General features: G+C 38.7%; 1 protein-coding gene across 1 annotated transcript; it reads left to right on the top strand.

The window, feature by feature from the left end:
* The first annotated feature begins 216 nt into the window (after nt 1–216).
* Nucleotides 217–6,815, top strand: LOC308311037 (NADH-cytochrome b5 reductase 3-like). The gene is made up of 9 exons (XM_080757534.1): nt 217–344; nt 1,257–1,382; nt 1,880–1,952; nt 2,475–2,575; nt 2,968–2,977; nt 3,063–3,146; nt 3,377–3,462; nt 3,858–3,957; nt 6,466–6,815. Exons 1-9 carry the CDS (start codon nt 324–326, stop codon nt 6,636–6,638), a joined length of 774 nt encoding a protein of 257 aa, XP_080613660.1. The 5' UTR covers nt 217–323; the 3' UTR covers nt 6,639–6,815.
* The last annotated feature ends 13,184 nt before the right edge of the window (nt 6,816–19,999 follow it).

The following is a 19,999-nucleotide window of genomic DNA, read 5'->3' on the forward strand; positions in this document are numbered from 1 at the left end:
TGGGCCTGATCTGTTGTAGAAATTAGTCTAATCATTTCTAGGTGTATTTTATTGTGATGGAACGACTCGAGACGCTCGCCTTTTATTATGAAGGAGGGCGGTGGAGACGATAACAATGCGGAAGTGTAGTGAGCAGCTGTACAGTTGAGTTTATTCACTCGCCACCAGTTTAAACAACTGACACACTTCTCTGACAGCAGCTCCCTCCGTGTGTACACTCACTGTACGGTTCGCGTAAAACATCAAGCCATTTGCTCGTTTTAGTTTTTTTTTGTCGCACCGATAAACAAACGGACCCCGCGGGTTCTCATTCTGAAACGAAGATGCTGTCTTACATCGTTGGTGTAAGTATACAGATAAGAAACAACAACAATGTTTCAAAACGAACAATATTATTCTCTTCCCATCGCAGTCATGCTAATGATAACTTGCCTTAATGGTTAGCATGATGATGTCCACACACGCATACACAGAGGAAAGGCTAGCGACCAGAAAACTATGCCATGATGACTCATTTCTCCTCCTGTGCAAGGAGGGCATTTGAGGAACGATTCATGGGAGTGACGACGCCCTAAAAGGACTTTTGGAGGCTTTTAGAGGCAGCTTAAAGCCTGGTCGGTTTTACACGTCGTCGTATGACGGTGCCGCTCGCCCAAATAGCCCTGCATCTTATATACAAGCTCACACAAATGCGAGGCGTTTCGAGCTTTGTGTGTAGATAAGATCGGCTGTCTTCGGCGACATGTCACTTAGTTGGAACTGTATGAGTTGAGGTATATTACATTTAGTTTGACTCGGTTCCATGTATAAGAAGTTGTGAGCTTGTGGATCTGTTATTTTCACAGTAATTCAAATTACTGTGAAAATAACAGATCCACAAGCTCACAACTTCTTATATATTATTTGGCCAATGTTTGACCAGTTTTTATTGTATACGGTAGTTTGTTGATTAATTAGTTTTGATGCAGTAGCGTACATGGTCTTTTTTAGATTCATTAAAGTCCTTAATAACCCAACATCATAATTTGATAATTGTTTTAAATTCATGCTCTACTTTTGAAATATCATAACATAATATATTTCTCAGGGTGTGACGAAACTACTTTGGTAAAATCAGTGGTTTCGGATGTCCTCACCTGAAAAAAAAAACATGTGGGGACCCGCAGGTTAATGAAGTAAAGAACCACTAAAACTATACTAAATACTATAAATCCTAACGTATGTTTATATATATATTTTTGTCCTCATCAATACAGCTGATCCGGGGTGGCTTTGACTCCATCATAAACCTCCTATTTAGACTGCTCTTCCCCAAGAGGAGGCCAGCCCTCACATTAGAGGACCCAAACGTTAAGGTTGCACTACGGATGATAGACAAACAGGTAAATGTATATCTGCATGTCCCCACTCTCAAAGATGATATTATTGCTGCATCCCATTCCTTACGTTTCGTGTCCTGCCCGGGGATAAGAACCTGCATCTTCTTCTTGTGAGAGACCACCACATTACTGGTTTTGCGCTTCAGGTTCTTCTTCTTCAGGCCTGCTCCTTGTAAAATAAGTGTCCTTACTGATAAATAAGTTCTGGATTGTAGTTTCCATAACGTTGCTTTCCTGTATATTGCTTATTGCCATATTGCTTATTGTCTTTCATGTATGTTTGTTTGAATTGATTATAGCAACTGTCATTATTCAGAAAGTATTCCATTCTTGATAAACATTATGTGGGCAGGTAGTAATTTGACGAATGAAACCCTGAAAACCAAGCGCGGCTGGATAATCTGTGTTAAAATCATTGTGAACTTGGAATAACAGTGTCATTTACATGTGATTTTGTATGATTTTAATGCCTTGGTTTTTCTGATTTGCTTGCGTTACAGATTGTCAGCCATGACACAAGGAAATTCCGTTTTGCTCTGCCATCTCCAGAGCACATCCTTGGACTCCCCATCGGTTAGTATTTCCGATTCACTCTGGATATTGATTTCCAAGACTTAAAATACAGGTTATTTAGCTGGCCAGGACGCATGTTCTAGAGGCCAGGGGGGACGTCTTGGTACCGCATGCAATGACCAATGCAACACTGTCTATGGTGGATAACTTGTATTCTTCTGGCAGTACACTCGGTATTAGGTGCGGTCGCCCATAAACCATCTCGCCCCTCGATTATTTTCCCGCCGACCGCTCGGTGCCGCGGTTCTTGTATTCTTTATTTAGTTTTACTGAGAATAAGGTTAGAAATAAGTTTAGGGTTAGGCATAGTTTTACTGAGGTTAGGTTTACTGAGGCTAGGTTTAAGCATTATTTACTTTAGGAATACCAGGCGGTGCAGTTCCGCAGGCTGTACGCCCGGGGCGAGATGGTTAAAGGTGCGACTCGTTTGGTATTCGTACACTCCTTGTTAATCATTGTCCTACTGTCAAATAAGTTCTGGAACACTGGCACTACTAATACTTTCATCTGCTTCCAGGGCAGCACATTTATCTGTCTACCAAAATAGATGGAAGCTGGTCGTTCGGCCATACACACCCGTGTCCAGCGATGACGACAAAGGCTACGAAGACCTGGTAGTGAAGGTAGAGACTTCAGAGCAACTTAATATATTTGCTAGGAATTTGTGCTAGATTGATGTTTAATGCCTCAACTGATTTACCAACCTTAGAATGACTGATATGCCATACATTGTATGGCATATCAGTCATGACTGATATGCCTGATATGCCATGACTGATATGCCATACATTGTATGGCATATCAGTCATGACTGATATGCCTGATATGCCTGATATGCCATGACTGATATGCCATACATTGTATGGCATATCAGTCATTCTAAGGTTGGTAAATGAGAACACTCCTTGCGATTTCTCCCGTTCTCGGTACACGCCGAGACGGCATTCACAGCGACACTAAACCCATATAAAACTTCTTCAATGAACACATACGTACAATAATCTCAAACATCCAGGTACATTGCGGTTAGTGCAAGGTGTGATGTATGTGCTCAATGGCAAGGAACAATAGATAATATCTTGCATATTGTGGCTGTCCGTCTCCCAACAGGTACATTTGCTATCCAAGAGGATAAGAAGTCGCCAGCTGTGATAAAGAAAGCCACACAAGTGGGCTTGATTGCTGGTGGAACGGGTAAGGCTTCATCCACATCCGAAACCACTGATTTATTTTTAGTAGTTTCGTCACACCCTGAGAATTATATTCTGTTATTCGACATTTCGAAAGTAGAGCATGAATTTAAAACATTTCTCAAATGATGATGTTGGGTTATTTACTCAACACTGTTAGAACATTGTCTAAGCATTGACAAAACGTTGCTGCTGTTAATGTTGTGGTACTGTGTGTGTGTGCATTTGATTCAGGGATCACTCCCATGCTGCAGCTCGTCACAGCTGTGGTGAAGGATCCTCAGGACACCACCGTGTGTCACCTCCTCTTTGCCAACCAGGTGAATTTCACAAGCACTCTGTGGTCCAATACTAGCTGCAATTTGCAACACTAGATGTTTATTTTTCGACCACTCCTATAGACGGCTATTTGTGTGGCTGTGTCCGAGCACGAAAATAGCGTTTGTTCACCACCAGGTGTCACTGTTGCACAGTCTAACACACAGACACACACAGGCCAGGGAGGAGGGCTAGTGCAGTACCACTCACTTCAGACGGGTCTGATTTATTTTTAATTCAAAATGTTCACAACTAAGTGATGTGTCATCTCATCTGCCACTTGCTTTCTGATGTCATGGGAATGCGTGATCTCTATTCTCTATAAGAGAGGCCACCCTTGGGCGAGTTACTATACTAAAAATACCACAACTGCCCCACCCCACTTGTACACACACAGACTGAGAAAGACATCTTGCTTCGACCAGAGTTGGAAGAGATTGCGGCCGTCAACCCTGACCGCCTTAAGCTGAGGTTCACCGTGGACCAGGCACCCGAGGGTAAGAAAAGCTACTGTAGAGGAGCAGTTCTCTAAGCGGGATTTGGCGACCAGATCCCGCAAAATCTTGTTTGACCACTTTAACCCCGTCTACAACACTATAAACTCACAATGCACTGTGAGCTTGAAGATCTGCTAATTAAAAATAAGAATAATCTCGAAAGAAATGTGTAATGTGTACGGTCCAAAATGTTGAGAAACGAGGCTAACTTTTTTTTTCAAAATTTCAAAAAACATGGGCTATAACCCATCGTTTTTTTTTTCATTTCGTCATTTTTTTCAAATCCTCAAAAATGATGAAAAACGGCGCGCTATAGTATGCCGTACAATATGGGCTATAGCCCATGGTCCAAAATGATAAGAAACGAGGATAACTTTTTTTTTCAAAATTTCAAAAAACATGGGCTATAACCCATCGTTTTTTTCAGTGTCTTGCTCAAGGACACTTCGACAGTAACTCTGGGGGAGCCCGGGTTCGAACTGGCAACCTTGCGGTTCCCATCCAGGCACTCTACCCCTGAGCCACCGCCGCCCCTCGTTGTATAACCCATCGTTGTTTTAATTTTTTTAATTTTTTTCAAATCCTCAAAAATGATGAAAAACGGCGTGCCATAGTATGCCGTACGATATGGGCTATAGCCCACGGTCCAAAATGATGAGAAACGAGGCTAACTTTTTTTTTCAAAATTTCAAAAAACATGGGCTATAACCCATCGTTTTTTCATTTTTTTCAAATCCTCAAAAATGATGAAAAACGGCGTGCCATAGTATGCCGTACGATATGGGCTATAGCCCACGGTCCAAAATGATGAGAAACGAGGGTAACTTTTTTTTCAAAATTTCAAAAAACATGGGCTATAACCCATCGTTTTTTCATTTTTTTCAAATCCTCAAAAATGATGAAAAACGGCGTGCCATAGTATGCCGTACGATATGGGCTATAGCCCACGGTCCAAAATGATGAGAAACGAGGCTAACTTTTTTTTTCAAAATTTCAAAAAACATGGGCTATAACCCATCGTTTTTTTATTTTTTCATTTTTTTCAAATCCTCAAAAATGATGAAAAACGGCGCGCTATAGTATGCCGTACGATATGGGCTATAGCCCACGGTCCAAAATGTTGAGAAACGAGGGTAACTTTTTTTTCAAAATTTCAAAAAACATGGGCTATAACCCATCGTTTTTTCATTTTTTTCAAATCCTCAAAAATGATGAAAAACGGCGTGCCATAGTATGCCGTACGATATGGGCTATAGCCCACGGTCCAAAATGATGAGAAACGAGGCTAACTTTTTTTTTCAAAATTTCAAAAAACATGGGCTATAACCCATCGTTTTTTTATTTTTTCATTTTTTTCAAATCCTCAAAAATGATGAAAAACGGCGCGCTATAGTATGCCGTACGATATGGGCTATAGCCCACGGTCCAAAATGTTGAGAAACGAGGGTAACTTTTTTTTCAAAATTTCAAAAAACATGGGCTATAACCCATCGTTTTTTTTTCATTTTTTTCAAATCCTCAAAAATGATGAAAAACGGCGTGCCATAGTATGCCGTACGATATGGGCTATAGCCCATGGTCCAAAATGATGAGAAACGAGGCTAACTTTTTTTTTTTTTAATTTAAAAAAACATGGGCTATAACCCATCGTTTTTTTATTTTTTCATTTTTTTCAAATCCTCAAAAATGATGAAAAACGGCGCGCTATAGTATGCCGTACGATATGGGCTATAGCCCACGGTCCAAAATGTTGAGAAACGAGGCTAACTTTTTTTTCCAAAATTTTAAAAAACATGGGCTATAACCCATCGTTTTTTTTTCATTTTTTCATTTTTTTCAAATCCTCAAAAATGATGAAAAACGGCGTGCCATAGTATGCCGTACGATATTAACATTTTTTTTCAAAATTTCAAAAAACATGGGCTATAACCCATCGTTGTTTTTTTCATTTTTTCATTTTTTTCAAATCCTCAAAAATGATGAAAAACGGTGTGCCATAGTATGCCGTACGATATGGGCTATAGCCCACGGTCCAAAATGATGAGAAACGAGGGTAACATTTTTTTTCAAAATTTCAAAAAACATGGGCTATAACCCATCGTTTTTTTTCATTTTTTCCAAATCCTCAAAAATGATGAAAAACGGCGTGCCATAGTATGCCGTACGATATGGGCTATAGCCCACGGTCCAAAATGATGAGAAACGAGGCTAACTTTTTTTTCCAAAATTTCAAAAAACATGGGCTATAACCCATCGTTTTTTTTTCATTTTTTCATTTTTTTCAAATCCTCAAAAATGATGAAAAACGGTGTGCCATAGTATGCCGTACGATATGGGCTATAGCCCACGGTCCAAAATGATGAGAAACGAGGCTAACTTTTTTTTCCAAAATTTCAAAAAACATGGGCTATAACCCATAACAGTAATAATACCACCCTGCTGCATTACTTTTTTCTTTTTTTTTTTGGAATCCCGTCTGCTTAAACCCAAACCCCTTGTCTGTTTCAGACTGGGAATACAGCCAAGGCTTTATCAGTGAAGAGATGGTGAGGGACCACCTGCCTCCACCCAGCGACGACACCATCATCCTGTTGTGTGGACCGCCTCCTATGATCCAGTTTGCCTGCAACCCCAATCTGGATACGGTCGGCCACTCCAACAGCGAGAGGTTCAGCTTCTAGAGGCTTCAGCACCGAGCAGCATCGATATATCGGGGTTTAACGGCGAAGACTCGACCCCGAGGCAAATAGTGGGCGCCTTGTGGCGTAAACATATCCAACCCTAAAGCATTTAAGCACTCTTGCAGCGGTTGTAATTGCACTAGATATATATATATATTTTTGAATTCACGTTGGACCATTTCATGTTAACCCATTCTGACCGGGCACCCATTTTGGTGTTGGCATCATGTTATGCTTTAGCTATTGAAAAATAGCAGATCTACAAGCTCGTAGCGCGCCACCGAGTGGCGCGCTACGAGCTTGTAGGTCTACTATTTTTGAAAAATTCGAAGAACGACTGACATTTTTAGAATCTGATCTCAGGTCAGAATGGGTTAATCAGACCAGTGTGTGTCCCGTGGAAACCTCGTATGAATCTGATCTCAGGTCAGAATGGGTTAATGTCGAATGTTAATAAAGCTAAATTATACTTTGGCAGAGGTTTGGGTTGTGTGCTGTAGTTAATGCCAGTGACTCCAAATATTAGTGAGATATCTTCTACAGTTGAATAGAATTTAGATCATTTAAAAACGGTCCTCATTGTTCGGTCCCTATAGTACAGAGTACCCCAATATATTCTAATTTGCTTTGTGCTAAGAGGGCTTTTGACAGTTTGGCTGTACAATAGAGTTACACCGTGCTTGAGGTCATTCAGGTACAGTGCTATGCGTGAATTATTGGAGCTGATTTATGGCAAGTTAAACTACATAAGCCAAACCTCTACAAAAGTGGCATTTTGTTTAAAGGATGAAAATGGTTGGTAACCATGTTTGTTTGGCAATTGAGGTGTGTATATAGTAGTTGTGTTTGCAAGTGTTTTCAATACTGGCATTTGACACGATTGTCTATGCGTCTTGAGCTGATTATTGCAGACCGTTGATGTGATCACGTGCTGTGGTTTAACCAAATCTATTGCCCCTCCGTTTGTTTATTTTGAAGTATTGAGTTCTCAGTGCCTTAATATTCGCAAAGCTTTATTCGTGCAACAACTATTTGTATGCGAGCACTCGTCGCATCTGTCAGTCACAATACCTCATTATTATTGTGAGTCGTGCGTTTATTCTGTCCGTTGACTAACCACTACATACCACTGAAGTTGTGTTGAATTTTATTATGCAACCCGTTTGTCTCCAAATATTGTAATAAAGGTCAAGTTCTCCATCTTAAAATTATTAACTGAGTATGTCGGCACCCTCTACACGATCACAGCACGTCTGAGCATTTGGTTCTCGCAAAGTAAAAAGATATAACTAGAAGCAAAAGAGCCCCACGTTCTGTAAATTAACAACACAAAAACTAAGGCACTGGTGTCGGACTTCTGGTTTACCGGAACGGGGTTCAACTCCCTGCAGTGCCCTGCTCAATGTGTTGTATTTACATGGTTCATTGGTCCATGGTCTCAGGTCATTGAGCGGCGCGCTATATAGACAACGCTATATACTGTTATTTTTCATGTTGGTGTTCCCTATATCTTTTCGTCCTGGGCATGACGTTAAACTGTTCCGTTCGAGAGGACCGGCGACCCTCGAATGTAAACAGCCACGAAAGGAGTTGTTATTTAGGGCTGTGTCGACCAATTTGGTGTGACGTGATCGGCTCCAGCTTGAGCAGGCATACTCTGCTGTAGAGAAAGACAGGGCCATGGCAGTTGCACTGATTGTTTGTGGGTCTGCGTCCCACTTGGAGTTCACTAGTTTTCACAGGATGTTATTGTGGGTGTTGACCGTGGCTTTTGTGTTCTCCAGGTGTTTTTTTTTTGAAGAGTTTGTGATGCTCAGTTCTTTTTTTTTGCGTCTCGGTTCCTCAGGTGGAAGCTGCATAGTTGGGTTTTTGATGGGTTGGGTTTCAGGTGGTTGTATTGTAGTAGCTTGACATTTCTTGGAGGGTACTTTCAAGGACAGACTCAATCTTCTGGAAGTCTGTTTGTTGGATGGTAATGCAGAGGTCGTCGGCGTAGATGAAAAGCTGGCATTCTGTGGGTAGTGGCTGGTCGTTTGTGTAGATATTGAAAAGGAGGGGGGCGAGCACGCTACCTTGTGGGAGGCCGTTCTTTTGGGCTTTCCATTTACTCCTCTGGTCATTTAACTGGACATAGAAGCGACCTGTTGTTGAGGAGGCTTTTCCTGACCATTGTGCGGTGTTGGACAGTGTCGTAGGCAGCAGAGAGATCTCTGAATTAGAGATGCCAAACGACTCATATGTGGCCAATCGACGAATCGAGGCCTAAAATCGATGTGTCGAACGACTCTTTTCCTTTTTTTTTTCCTCATTTTTATATTTTTGTTGTTGCTGCGCAGCAGTTGAGGAGAACGCAACTATGCATTCCTTTAAGCAACACAACTTCTGCAGCTGCATCCATATGTTTAGAATTTGCATCAATGATCAAATCCCAATAATAAAAAATATTATAACAACGAAAACTGAAGGAGCAGGCGCTATCGGCTAGTAGTCCCAACTAAAGTGTCTGCAGCCTGTCACGAGCCCCGTAATGAACTGATACGGGACGCACGTTGTTCCGTATTTTAATGTCGGGTCGGAGAATAAATACAGTATGAATGACGGCGGGATTTATTTGACAACTCTGTCCTGCTTTCTTCACGAGAAGAGAAGAGCGCTCACTGCTGCTAATATGGTAGCAGCCCTGTGGCTGTCAGTTTACTTTACGGCATGTGTAGTGTAGATGATATGTGAACCTGGGTCTGGGAAGCTCAGAGCTGCAGCCATTGGCTCATGATACGAGCACACGACCAATGGGACAGATCATTCAGTGTTGCTAAGATACCACCCCCCACCACACACACGCACACACACCCTTGGACGATGGGGTCTATTCTCAAACTCAGAGCCACAGTGCTCTGCTCAAAATTAATTTGCATGTGAGGAGCGGCACTGACAGCCAGGCACAGCACGGCAGTGTCACACAGACAAACACGTACCTCTCCCATTTGGAAAACATTTGAAACAGCAACGTTTATAACGTTTTACATTATAAAAAAATAATAATACAAATAAAAACGATTTCTCGACTCATAAATTTTGAGTCGTGGGAGGCATGAGTCGATAATCGAGTCGATTTTCAACTTTTTTCAACATCCCTACTCTGAATGCTGCTCCAGTTATTTGTTTTCCCTCAAACCCATCCTCAATGTGTTGGGTGAGGTTGAGCTATGTCCAGCACAGGAGCGGCCGGGACGGAAACGAGCTTGGTCTTTAGTCAGCTTGGTGTCTATGAGTGGCATGAGGCGTTGGAGTAGCAGCCTCTCTTGTAGGTGATGCAGAGGAGGGAAATGGGTCGGTAGCTCTTTGGGGATAATGGGTCTTTGCCAGGTTTAGGGATTGCAATCACTTTGGCCTTTTTCCAGACAGAAGGGATGGTTTTCTGTGCTATGCATGTGTTCAGCATCCCCACAAGCCAGGTCTTTGCGTTGGGTCCCAGGTGCTGTATCATTTATGCCAGTATGTCATCAATCCCTGCTGCTTTTCCGGGTTTCAACTTTCCCATTGCAGTTTCAAGTTCTTCTAGGTCGAAGGGTTTGGTTTGAGGGCTGGCTGATTGTGGTTGGTCTGATACCACTGTGCGGTGGTATTCTCCTGTCCGTCGGTGGTGGTGTTGGTCACAACTGGTAGCCAACAGTCGTAACCAACACCGCCACCGACCCACATGTCCGACATGTCCTGTTCTCTAGGTATGGTACACATGTCCTGTTCTCTAGGTATGGTACACATGTCCTGTTCTCTAGGTATGGTACACATGTCCTGTTCTCTAGGTATGGTACACATGTCCTGTTCTCTAGGTATGGTACACATGTCCTGTTCTCTAGGTATGGTACACATGTCCTGTTCTCTAGGTATGGTACACATGTCCTGTTCTCTAGGTATGGTACACATGTCCTGTTCTCTAGGTAGTGGTACACATGTCCTGTTCTCTAGGTATGGTAAACATGTCCTGTTCTCTAGGTAGTGGTACACATGTCCTGTTCTCTAGGTATGGTACACATGTCCTGTTCTCTAGGTATGGTACACATGTCCTGTTCTCTAGGTATGGTAAACATGTCCTGTTCTCTAGGTAGTGGTACACATGTCCTGTTCTCTAGGTATGGTACACATGTCCTGTTCTCTAGGTATGGTACACATGTCCTGTTCTCTAGGTATGGTACACATGTCCTGTTCTCTAGGTAGTGGTACACATGTCCTGTTCTCTAGGTATGGTACACATGTCCTGTTCTCTAGGTAGTGGTACACATGTCCTGTTCTCTAGGTATGGTACACATGTCCTGTTCTCTAGGTATGGTACACATGTCCATGGTCACGGACCGCATACTGGTCAAGGTCATTTATACTGGTGAAGATAATTTATACTGGTGAAGATCATTTACTAGTCTTATGAAGGTCATTTATACTGGTCAAGGTAATTTACTAGTCTCATGAAGGTCATTTGTACTTGTCAAGGTCATTTGTACTTGTCAAGGTCATTTATACTGGTCAAGGTCATTTACTAGTCTTATTGAAGGTCATTTATACTGCTCAAGGTCATTGATATTGGTCAAGGTAATTAAGTGGCACGCTATAGTGCACGATTCTTCATCATTGTTGAGGATTTGAAAAAAGGTTAAATCGCAGAAAAGCGAAAGGCTAAAGTCCATGGTCACGGAGGGCATACTATAGTATGTTGTTTTTCACGATTTGGTGGTGTGCGGGCTCCATCCAATACCTACACCAGTTGTGATGCAATAGAGTTTGCTGTGACCGTTGTGAATTATGGGTGGTGTGGTCTTTGCCAAGACGGTGGATTGTGGCCCATGCCTTCCTGCTGTTATTTGTCATGTTGGTGTTCTCTATATCTTTTCGTCCTGGGCATGACGTTAAACTGTTCCGTTCGAGAGGACCGGCGAGTCGGCGACCCTCGGATGTAAACAGCCACGAAAGGAAACTATGTGTGTGAGGTGTTCTCTATCATTTCATTCCAGACTTTCCTTCATTCATCCCTAACTTCACTGTCTATCTCCTGTGTTCTCCATTCATCTTGAGCGATACACAGTCGTCTGATGTGCGGGGGGAGGTGCCGGCTAGCGCATAAAGGCACGGGACAGGTGTTGTCTTGACGCATCCTGTGATGATGCGACAGGTGTCATTTAGGGCTGTGTCAACCAATTTGGTGTGACGTGATCGGCTCCAGCTTGAGCAGGCATACTCTGCTGTAGAGAAAGACAGGGCCATGGCAGTTGCACGGATTGTTTGTGGGTCTGCGCCCCACTTCGAGTTCACTAGTTTTCACAGGATGTTATTGTGGGTGTTGACTGTTGACTGTGGCTTTTGTGTTCTCCATGTGTTTTTTGAAGAAGAGTGTCCTGTCCAGTGTAACTCCAAGATACATGGGGTGGGTATGGTTGGAGAGTTTGTGACCATCCCAAGTGACGCTCGGTTATATTTTTCACGTCTCGGTTCCTCAGGTGGAAGCTGCATAGTTGGGAATGGAAAAAGTTGGAAAAAATGAAAAAAACGATGGGTTATAGCCCATGTTTTTTGAAATTTTGAAAAAAAAAGTTATCCTCGTTTCTCATCATTTAGGACCATGGGCTTTAGCCCATATCGTACGGCATACTATAGCACGCCGTTTTTCATCATTTTGGAGGATTTGAAAAAAATGAAAAAATAAAAAAACGATGGGTTATAGCCCATGTTTTTTGAAATTTTGAAAAAAAAGGTTAGCCTCGTTTCTCATCATTTTGGACCATGGGCTATAGCCCATATCGTACGGCATACTATAGCACGCCGTTTTTCATCATTTTGGAGGATTTGAAAAAAATAAAAAAACGATGGGTTATAGCCCATGTTTTTTGAAATTTTGAAAAAAAAAATTGCCTCGTTTCTCATAATTTTGGACCATGGGCTATAGCCCATATCGTACGGCATACTATAGCACGCCGTTTTTCATCATTTTGGAGGATTTGAAAAAAATGAAAAAATAAAAAAACGATGGGTTATAGCCCATGTTTTTTGAAATTTTGAAAAACAAAGTTAGCCTCGTTTCTCATCATTTTGGACCATGGGCTATAGCCCATATCGTACGGCATACTATAGCACGCCATTTTCATCATTTTGGAGGATTTGAAAAAAATATATATATAAAAAAACGATGGGTTATAGCCCATGTTTTTTGAAATTTTGAAAAAAAAAGTTAGCCTCGTTTCTCATTATTTTGGACCATGGGCTATAGCCCATATCGTACGGCATACTATAGCACGCCGTTTTTTATCATTTTGGAGGATTTGAAAAAAATGAAAAAATAAAAAAACGATGGGTTATAGCCCATGTTTTTTGAAATTTAGAAAAAAAAAGTTAGCCTCGTTTCTCATCATTTTGGACCATGGGCTATAGCCCATATCGTACGGCATACTATGGCACGCCGTTTTTCATCATTTTTGAGGATTTGAAGAAAATTCAAAATTTCAAAAAACATGGGTTATAGCCCATCGTTTTTTTAATTTTTGAAAAAAATGTTATCATCATTTTTGAACATGGGCTATAGCCCCTACCGTACGGCATACTATAGCACGCCGTTTTTCATCATTTTTGAGGATTTGAAGAAAATTCAAAATTTCAAAAAACATGGGTTATAGCCCATCGTTTTTTGAATTTTTCAAAAAAATGTTATCCTCATTTTTCATCATTTTTGAACATGGGCTATAGCCCCTACCGTACGGCATACTATAGCACGCCGTTTTTCATCATTTTTGAGGATTTGAAGAAATTTCAAAATTTCAAAAAACAGGGGTTATAGCCCATCGTTTTTTGAATTTTTGAAAAAAATGTTATCCTCATTTTTCATCATTTTTGAACATGGGCTATAGCCCCTACCGTACGGCATACTATAGCACGCCGTTTTTCATCATTTTTGAGGATTTGAAGAAAATTCAAAATTTCAAAAAACATGGGTTATAGCCCATTGTTTTTTGAATTTTTGAAAAAAATGTTATCCTCCTTTTTCATCATTTTTGAACATGGGCTATAGCCCCTACCGTACGGCATACTATAGCACGCAGTTTTTCATTATTTTTGAGGATTTGAAGAAAATTCAAAATTTCAAAAAACATGGGTTATAGCCCATCGTTTTTTGAATTTTTGAAAAAAATGTTATCCTCATTTTTCATCATTTTTGAACATGGGCTATAGCCCCTACCGTACGGCATACTATAGCACGCCGTTTTTCATCATTTTTGAGGATTTGAAGAAAATTCAAAATTTCAAAAAACATGGGTTATAGCCCATCGTTTTTTGAATTTTTGAAAAAAATGTTATCCTTCTTTTTCATCATTTTTGAACATGGGCTATAGCCCCTACCGTACGGCATACTATAGCACGCCGTTTTTTATCATTTTTGAGGATTTGAAGAAAAATTCAAAATTTCAAAAAACATGGGTTATAGCCCATCGTTTTTTGAATTTTTGAAAAAAATGTTATCCTCCTTTTTCATCATTTTTGAACATGGGCTATAGCCCCTACCGTACGGCATACTATAGCACGCCGTTTTTCATCATTTTTGAGGATTTGAAGAAAATTCAAAATTTCAAAAAACATGGGTTATAGCCCATCGTTTTTTGATTTTTTGAAAAAAATGTTATCCTCATTTTTTATCATTTTTGAACATGGGCTATAGCCCCTACCGTACGGCATACTATAGCACGCCGTTTTTCATCATTTTTGAGGATTTGGAGAAAATTCAAAATTTCAAAAAACATGGGTTATAGCCCATTGTTTTTTGAATTTTTGAAAAAAATGTTATCCTCATTTTTCATCATTTTTGAACATGGGCTATAGCCCCTACCGTACGGCATACTATAGCACGCCATTTTTCATCATTTTTGAGGATTTGAAGAAAATTCAAAATTTCAAAAAACATGGGTTATAGCCCATCGTTTTTTGAATTTTTGAAAAAAATGTTATCCTCCTTTTTCATCATTTTTGAACATGGGCTATAGCCCCTACTGTACGGCATACTATAGCACGCCGTTTTTCATCGTTTTTGAGGATTTGAAGAAAATTCAAAATTTCAAAAAACATGGGTTATAGCCCATCGTTTTTTGAATTTTTGAAAAAAATGTTATCCTCATTTTTCATCATTTTTGAACATGGGCTATAGCCCCTACCGTACGGCATACTATAGCACGCCGTTTTTCATCATTTTTGAGGATTTGAAGGAAATTCAAAATTTCAAAAAACATGGGTTATAGCCTATCGTTTTTTGAATTTTTGAAAAAAATGTTATCCTCATTTTTCATCATTTTTGAACATGGGCTATAGCCCCTACCGTACGGCATACTATAGCACGCCGTTTTTCATCATTTTTGAGGATTTGAAGAAAATTCAAAATTTCAAAAAACATGGGTTATAGCCCATCGTTTTTTGAATTTTTGAAAAAAATGTTATCCTCATTTTTCATCATTTTTGAACATGGGCTATAGCCCCTACCGTACGGCATACTATAGCACGCCGTTTTTCATCATTTTTGAGGATTTGAAGAAAATTCAAAATTTCAAAAAACATGGGTTATAGCCCATCGTTTTTTGAATTTTTGAAAAAAATGTTATCCTCATTTTTCATCATTTTTGAACATGGGCTATAGCCCCTACCGTACGGCATACTATAGCACGCCGTTTTTCATCATTTTTGAGGATTTGAAGAAAATTCAAAATTTCAAAAAACATGGGTTATAGCCCATCGTTTTTTGAATTTTTGAAAAAAATGTTATCCTCATTTTTCATCATTTTTGAACATGGGCTATAGCCCCTACCGTACGGCATACTATAGCACGCCGTTTTTCATCATTTTTGAGGATTTGAAGAAAATTCAAAATTTCAAAAAACATGGGTTATAGCCCATCGTTTTTTGAATTTTTGAAAAAAATGTTATCCTCCTTTTTCATCATTTTTGAACATGGGCTATAGCCCCTACCGTACGGCATACTATAGCACGCCGTTTTTCATCATTTTTGAGGATTTGAAGAAAATTCAAAATTTCAAAAAACATGGGTTATAGCCCATCGTTTTTTGATTTTTTGAAAAAAATGTTATCCTCATTTTTTATCATTTTTGAACATGGGCTATAGCCCCTACCGTACGGCATACTATAGCACGCCGTTTTTCATCATTTTTGAGGATTTGGAGAAAATTCAAAATTTCAAAAAACATGGGTTATAGCCCATTGTTTTTTGAATTTTTGAAAAAAATGTTATCCTCATTTTTCATCATTTTTGAACATGGGCTATAGCCCCTACCGTACGGCATACTATAGCACGCCATTTTTCATCATTTTTGAGGATTTGAAGAAAATTCAAAATTTCAAAAAACATGGGTTATAGCCCATCGTTTTTTGAATTTTTGAAAAAAATGTTATCCTCCTTTTTCATCATTTTTGAACATGGGCTATAGCCCCTACTGTACGGCATACTATAGCACGCCGTTTTTCATCATTTTTGAGGATTTGAAGAAAATTCAAAATTTCAAAAAACATGGGTTATAGCCCATCGTTTTTTGAATTTTTGAAAAAAATGTTATCCTCATTTTTCATCATTTTTGAACATGGGCTATAGCCCCTACCGTACGGCATACTATAGCACGCCGTTTTTCATCATTTTTGAGGATTTGAAGGAAATTCAAAATTTCAAAAAACATGGGTTTATAGCCTATCGTTTTTTGAATTTTTGAAAAAAATGTTATCCTCATTTTTCATCATTTTTGAACATGGGCTATAGCCCCTACCGTACGGCATACTATAGCACGCCGTTTTTCATCATTTTTGAGGATTTGAAGAAAATTCAAAATTTCAAAAAACATGGGTTATAGCCCATCGTTTTTTGAATTTTTGAAAAAAATGTTATCCTCATTTTTCATCATTTTTGAACATGGGCTATAGCCCCTACCGTACGGCATACTATAGCACGCCGTTTTTCATCATTTTTGAGGATTTGAAGAAAATTCAAAATTTCAAAAAACATGGGTTATAGCCCATCGTTTTTTGAATTTTTGAAAAAAATGTTATCCTCATTTTTCATCATTTTTGAACATGGGCTATAGCCCCTACCGTACGGCATACTATAGCACGCCGTTTTTCATCATTTTTGAGGATTTGAAGAAAATTCAAAATTTCAAAAAACATGGGTTATAGCCCATCGTTTTTTGAATTTTTGAAAAAAATGTTATCCTCCTTTTTCATCATTTTTGAACATGGGCTATAGCCCCTACCGTACGGCATACTATAGCACGCCGTTTTTCATCATTTTTGAGGATTTGAAGAAAATTCAAAATTTCAAAAAACATGGGTTATAGCCCATCGTTTTTTGAATTTTTGAAAAAAAAATTATCCTCATTTTTCATCATTTTTGAACATGGGCTATAGCCCCTACCGTACGGCATACTATAGCACGCCGTTTTTCATCATTTTTGAGGATTTGAAGAAAATTCAAAATTTCAAAAAACATGGGTTATAGCCCATCGTTTTTTGAATTTTTGAAAAAAATGTTATCCTCCTTTTTCATCATTTTTGAACATGGGCTATAGCCCCTACCGTACGGCATACTATAGCACGCCGTTTTTCATCATTTTTGAGGATTTGAAGAAAATTCAAAATTTCAAAAAACATGGGTTATAGCCCATTGTTTTTTGAATTTTTGAAAAAAATGTTATCCTCATTTTTCATCATTTTTGAACATGGGCTATAGCCCCTACCGTACGGCATACTATAGCACGCCGTTTTTCATCATTTTTGAGGATTTGAAGAAAATTCAAAATTTCAAAAAACATGGGTTATAGCCCATCGTTTTTTGAATTTTTGAAAAAAATGTTATCCTCATTTTTCATCATTTTTGAACATGGGCTATAGCCCCTACCGTACGGCATACTATAGCACGCCGTTTTTCATCATTTTTGAGGATTTGAAGAAATTTCAAAATTTCAAAAAACATGGGTTATAGCCCATCGTTTTTTGAATTTTTGAAAAAAATGTTATCCTCCTTTTTCATCATTTTTGAACATGGGCTATAGCCCCTACCGTACGGCATACTATAGCACGCCGTTTTTCATCATTTTTGAGGATTTGAAGAAAATTCAAAATTTAAAAAAACATGGGTTATAGCCCATCGTTTTTTGAATTTTTGAAAAAAATGTTATCCTCCTTTTTCATCATTTTTGAACATGGGCTATAGCCCCTACCGTACGGCATACTATAGCACGCCGTTTTTCATCATTTTTGAGGATTTGAAGAAAATTCAAAATTTCTAAAAACATGGGTTATAGCCCATCGTTTTTTGAATTTTTGAAAAAAATGTTATCCTCATTTTTCATCATTTTTGAACATGGGCTATAGCCCCTACCGTACGGCATACTTTAGCACGCCGTTTTTCATCATTTTTGAGGATTTGAAGAAAATTAAAAATTTCTAAAAACATGGGTTATAGCCCATCGTTTTTTGAATTTTTGAAAAAAATGTTATCCTCATTTTTCATCATTTTTGAACATGGGCTATAGCCCCTACCGTACGGCATACTTTAGCACGCCGTTTTTCATCATTTTTGAGGATTTGAAGAAAATTCAAAATTTAAAAAAACATGGGTTATAGCCCATCGTTTTTTGAATTTTTGAAAAAAAAAATATCCTCATTTTTCATCATTTTTGAACATGGGCTATAGCCCCTACCGTACGGCATACTATAGCACGCCGTTTTTCATCATTTTTGAGGATTTGAAGAAAATTCAAAATTTCAAAAAACATGGGTTATAGCCCATCGTTTTTTGAATTTTTGAAAAAAATGTTATCCTCATTTTTCATCATTTTTGAACATGGGCTATAGCCCCTACCGTACGGCATACTATAGCACGCCGTTTTTCATCATTTTTGAGGATTTGAAGAAAATTCAAAATTTCAAAAAACATGGGTTATAGCCCATCGTTTTTTGAATTTTTGAAAAAAATGTTATCCTCATTTTTCATCATTTTTGAACATGGGCTATAGCCCCTACCGTACGGCATACTATAGCACGCCGTTTTTCATCATTTTTGAGGATTTGAAGAAAATTCAAAATTTCAAAAAACATGGGTTATAGCCCATCGTTTTTTGAATTTAAAAAAAAAATGTTATCCTCCTTTTTCATCATTTTTGAACATGGGCTATAGCCCCTACCGTACGGCATACTATAGCACGCCGTTTTTCATCATTTTTGAGGATTTGAAGAAAATTCAAAATTTCAAAAAACATGGGTTATAGCCCATCGTTTTTTGAATTTTTGAAAAAAATGTTATCCTCATTTTTCATCATTTTTGAACATGGGCTATAGCCCCTACCGTACGGCATACTATAGCACGCCGTTTTTCATCATTTTTGAGGATTTGAAGAAAATTCAAAATTTCAAAAAACATGGGTTATAGCCCATCGTTTTTTGAATTTTTGAAAAAAATGTTATCCTCCTTTTTCATCATTTTTGAACATGGGCTATAGCCCCTACCGTACGGCATACTATAGCACGCCGTTTTTCATCATTTTTGAGGATTTGAAGAAAATTCAAAATTTCAAAAAACATGGGTTATAGCCCATCGTTTTTTGAATTTTTGAAAAAAGATTTATCCTCATTTTTCATCATTTTTGAACATGGGCTATAGCCCCTACCGTACGGCATACTATAGCACGCCGTTTTTCATCATTTTTGAGGATTTGAAGAAAATTCTAAATTTCAAAAAACATGGGTTATAGCCCATCGTTTTTTGAATTTTTGAAAAAAATGTTATCCTCATTTTTCATCATTTTTGAACATGGGCTATAGCCCCTACCGTACGGCATACTATAGCACGCCGTTTTTCATCATTTTTGAGGATTTGAAGGAAATTCAAAATTTCAAAAAACGTGGGTTATAGCCTATCGTTTTTTGAATTTTTGAAAAAAATGTTATCCTCATTTTTCATCATTTTTGAACATGGGCTATAGCCCCTACCGTACGGCATACTTTAGCACGCCGTTTTTCATCATTTTTGAGGATTTGAAGAAAATTAAAAATTTCTAAAAGCATGGGTTATAGCCCATCGTTTTTTTTATTTTTGAAAAAAATGTTATCCTCATTTTTCATCATTTTTGAACATGGGCTATAGCCCCTACCGTACGGCATACTTTAGCACGCCGTTTTTCATCATTTTTGAGGATTTGAAGAAAATTCAAAATTTAAAAAAACATGGGTTATAGCCCATCGTTTTTTGAATTTTTGAAAAAAAAATTATCCTCATTTTTCATCATTTTTGAACATGGGCTATAGCCCCTACCGTACGGCATATTATAGCACGC

This window comes from Protomyctophum bolini (genome assembly GCF_963924005.1).
Source record: "Protomyctophum bolini genome assembly, chromosome: 23".
Taxonomy (NCBI): Eukaryota; Metazoa; Chordata; class Actinopteri; order Myctophiformes; family Myctophidae; genus Protomyctophum; species Protomyctophum bolini.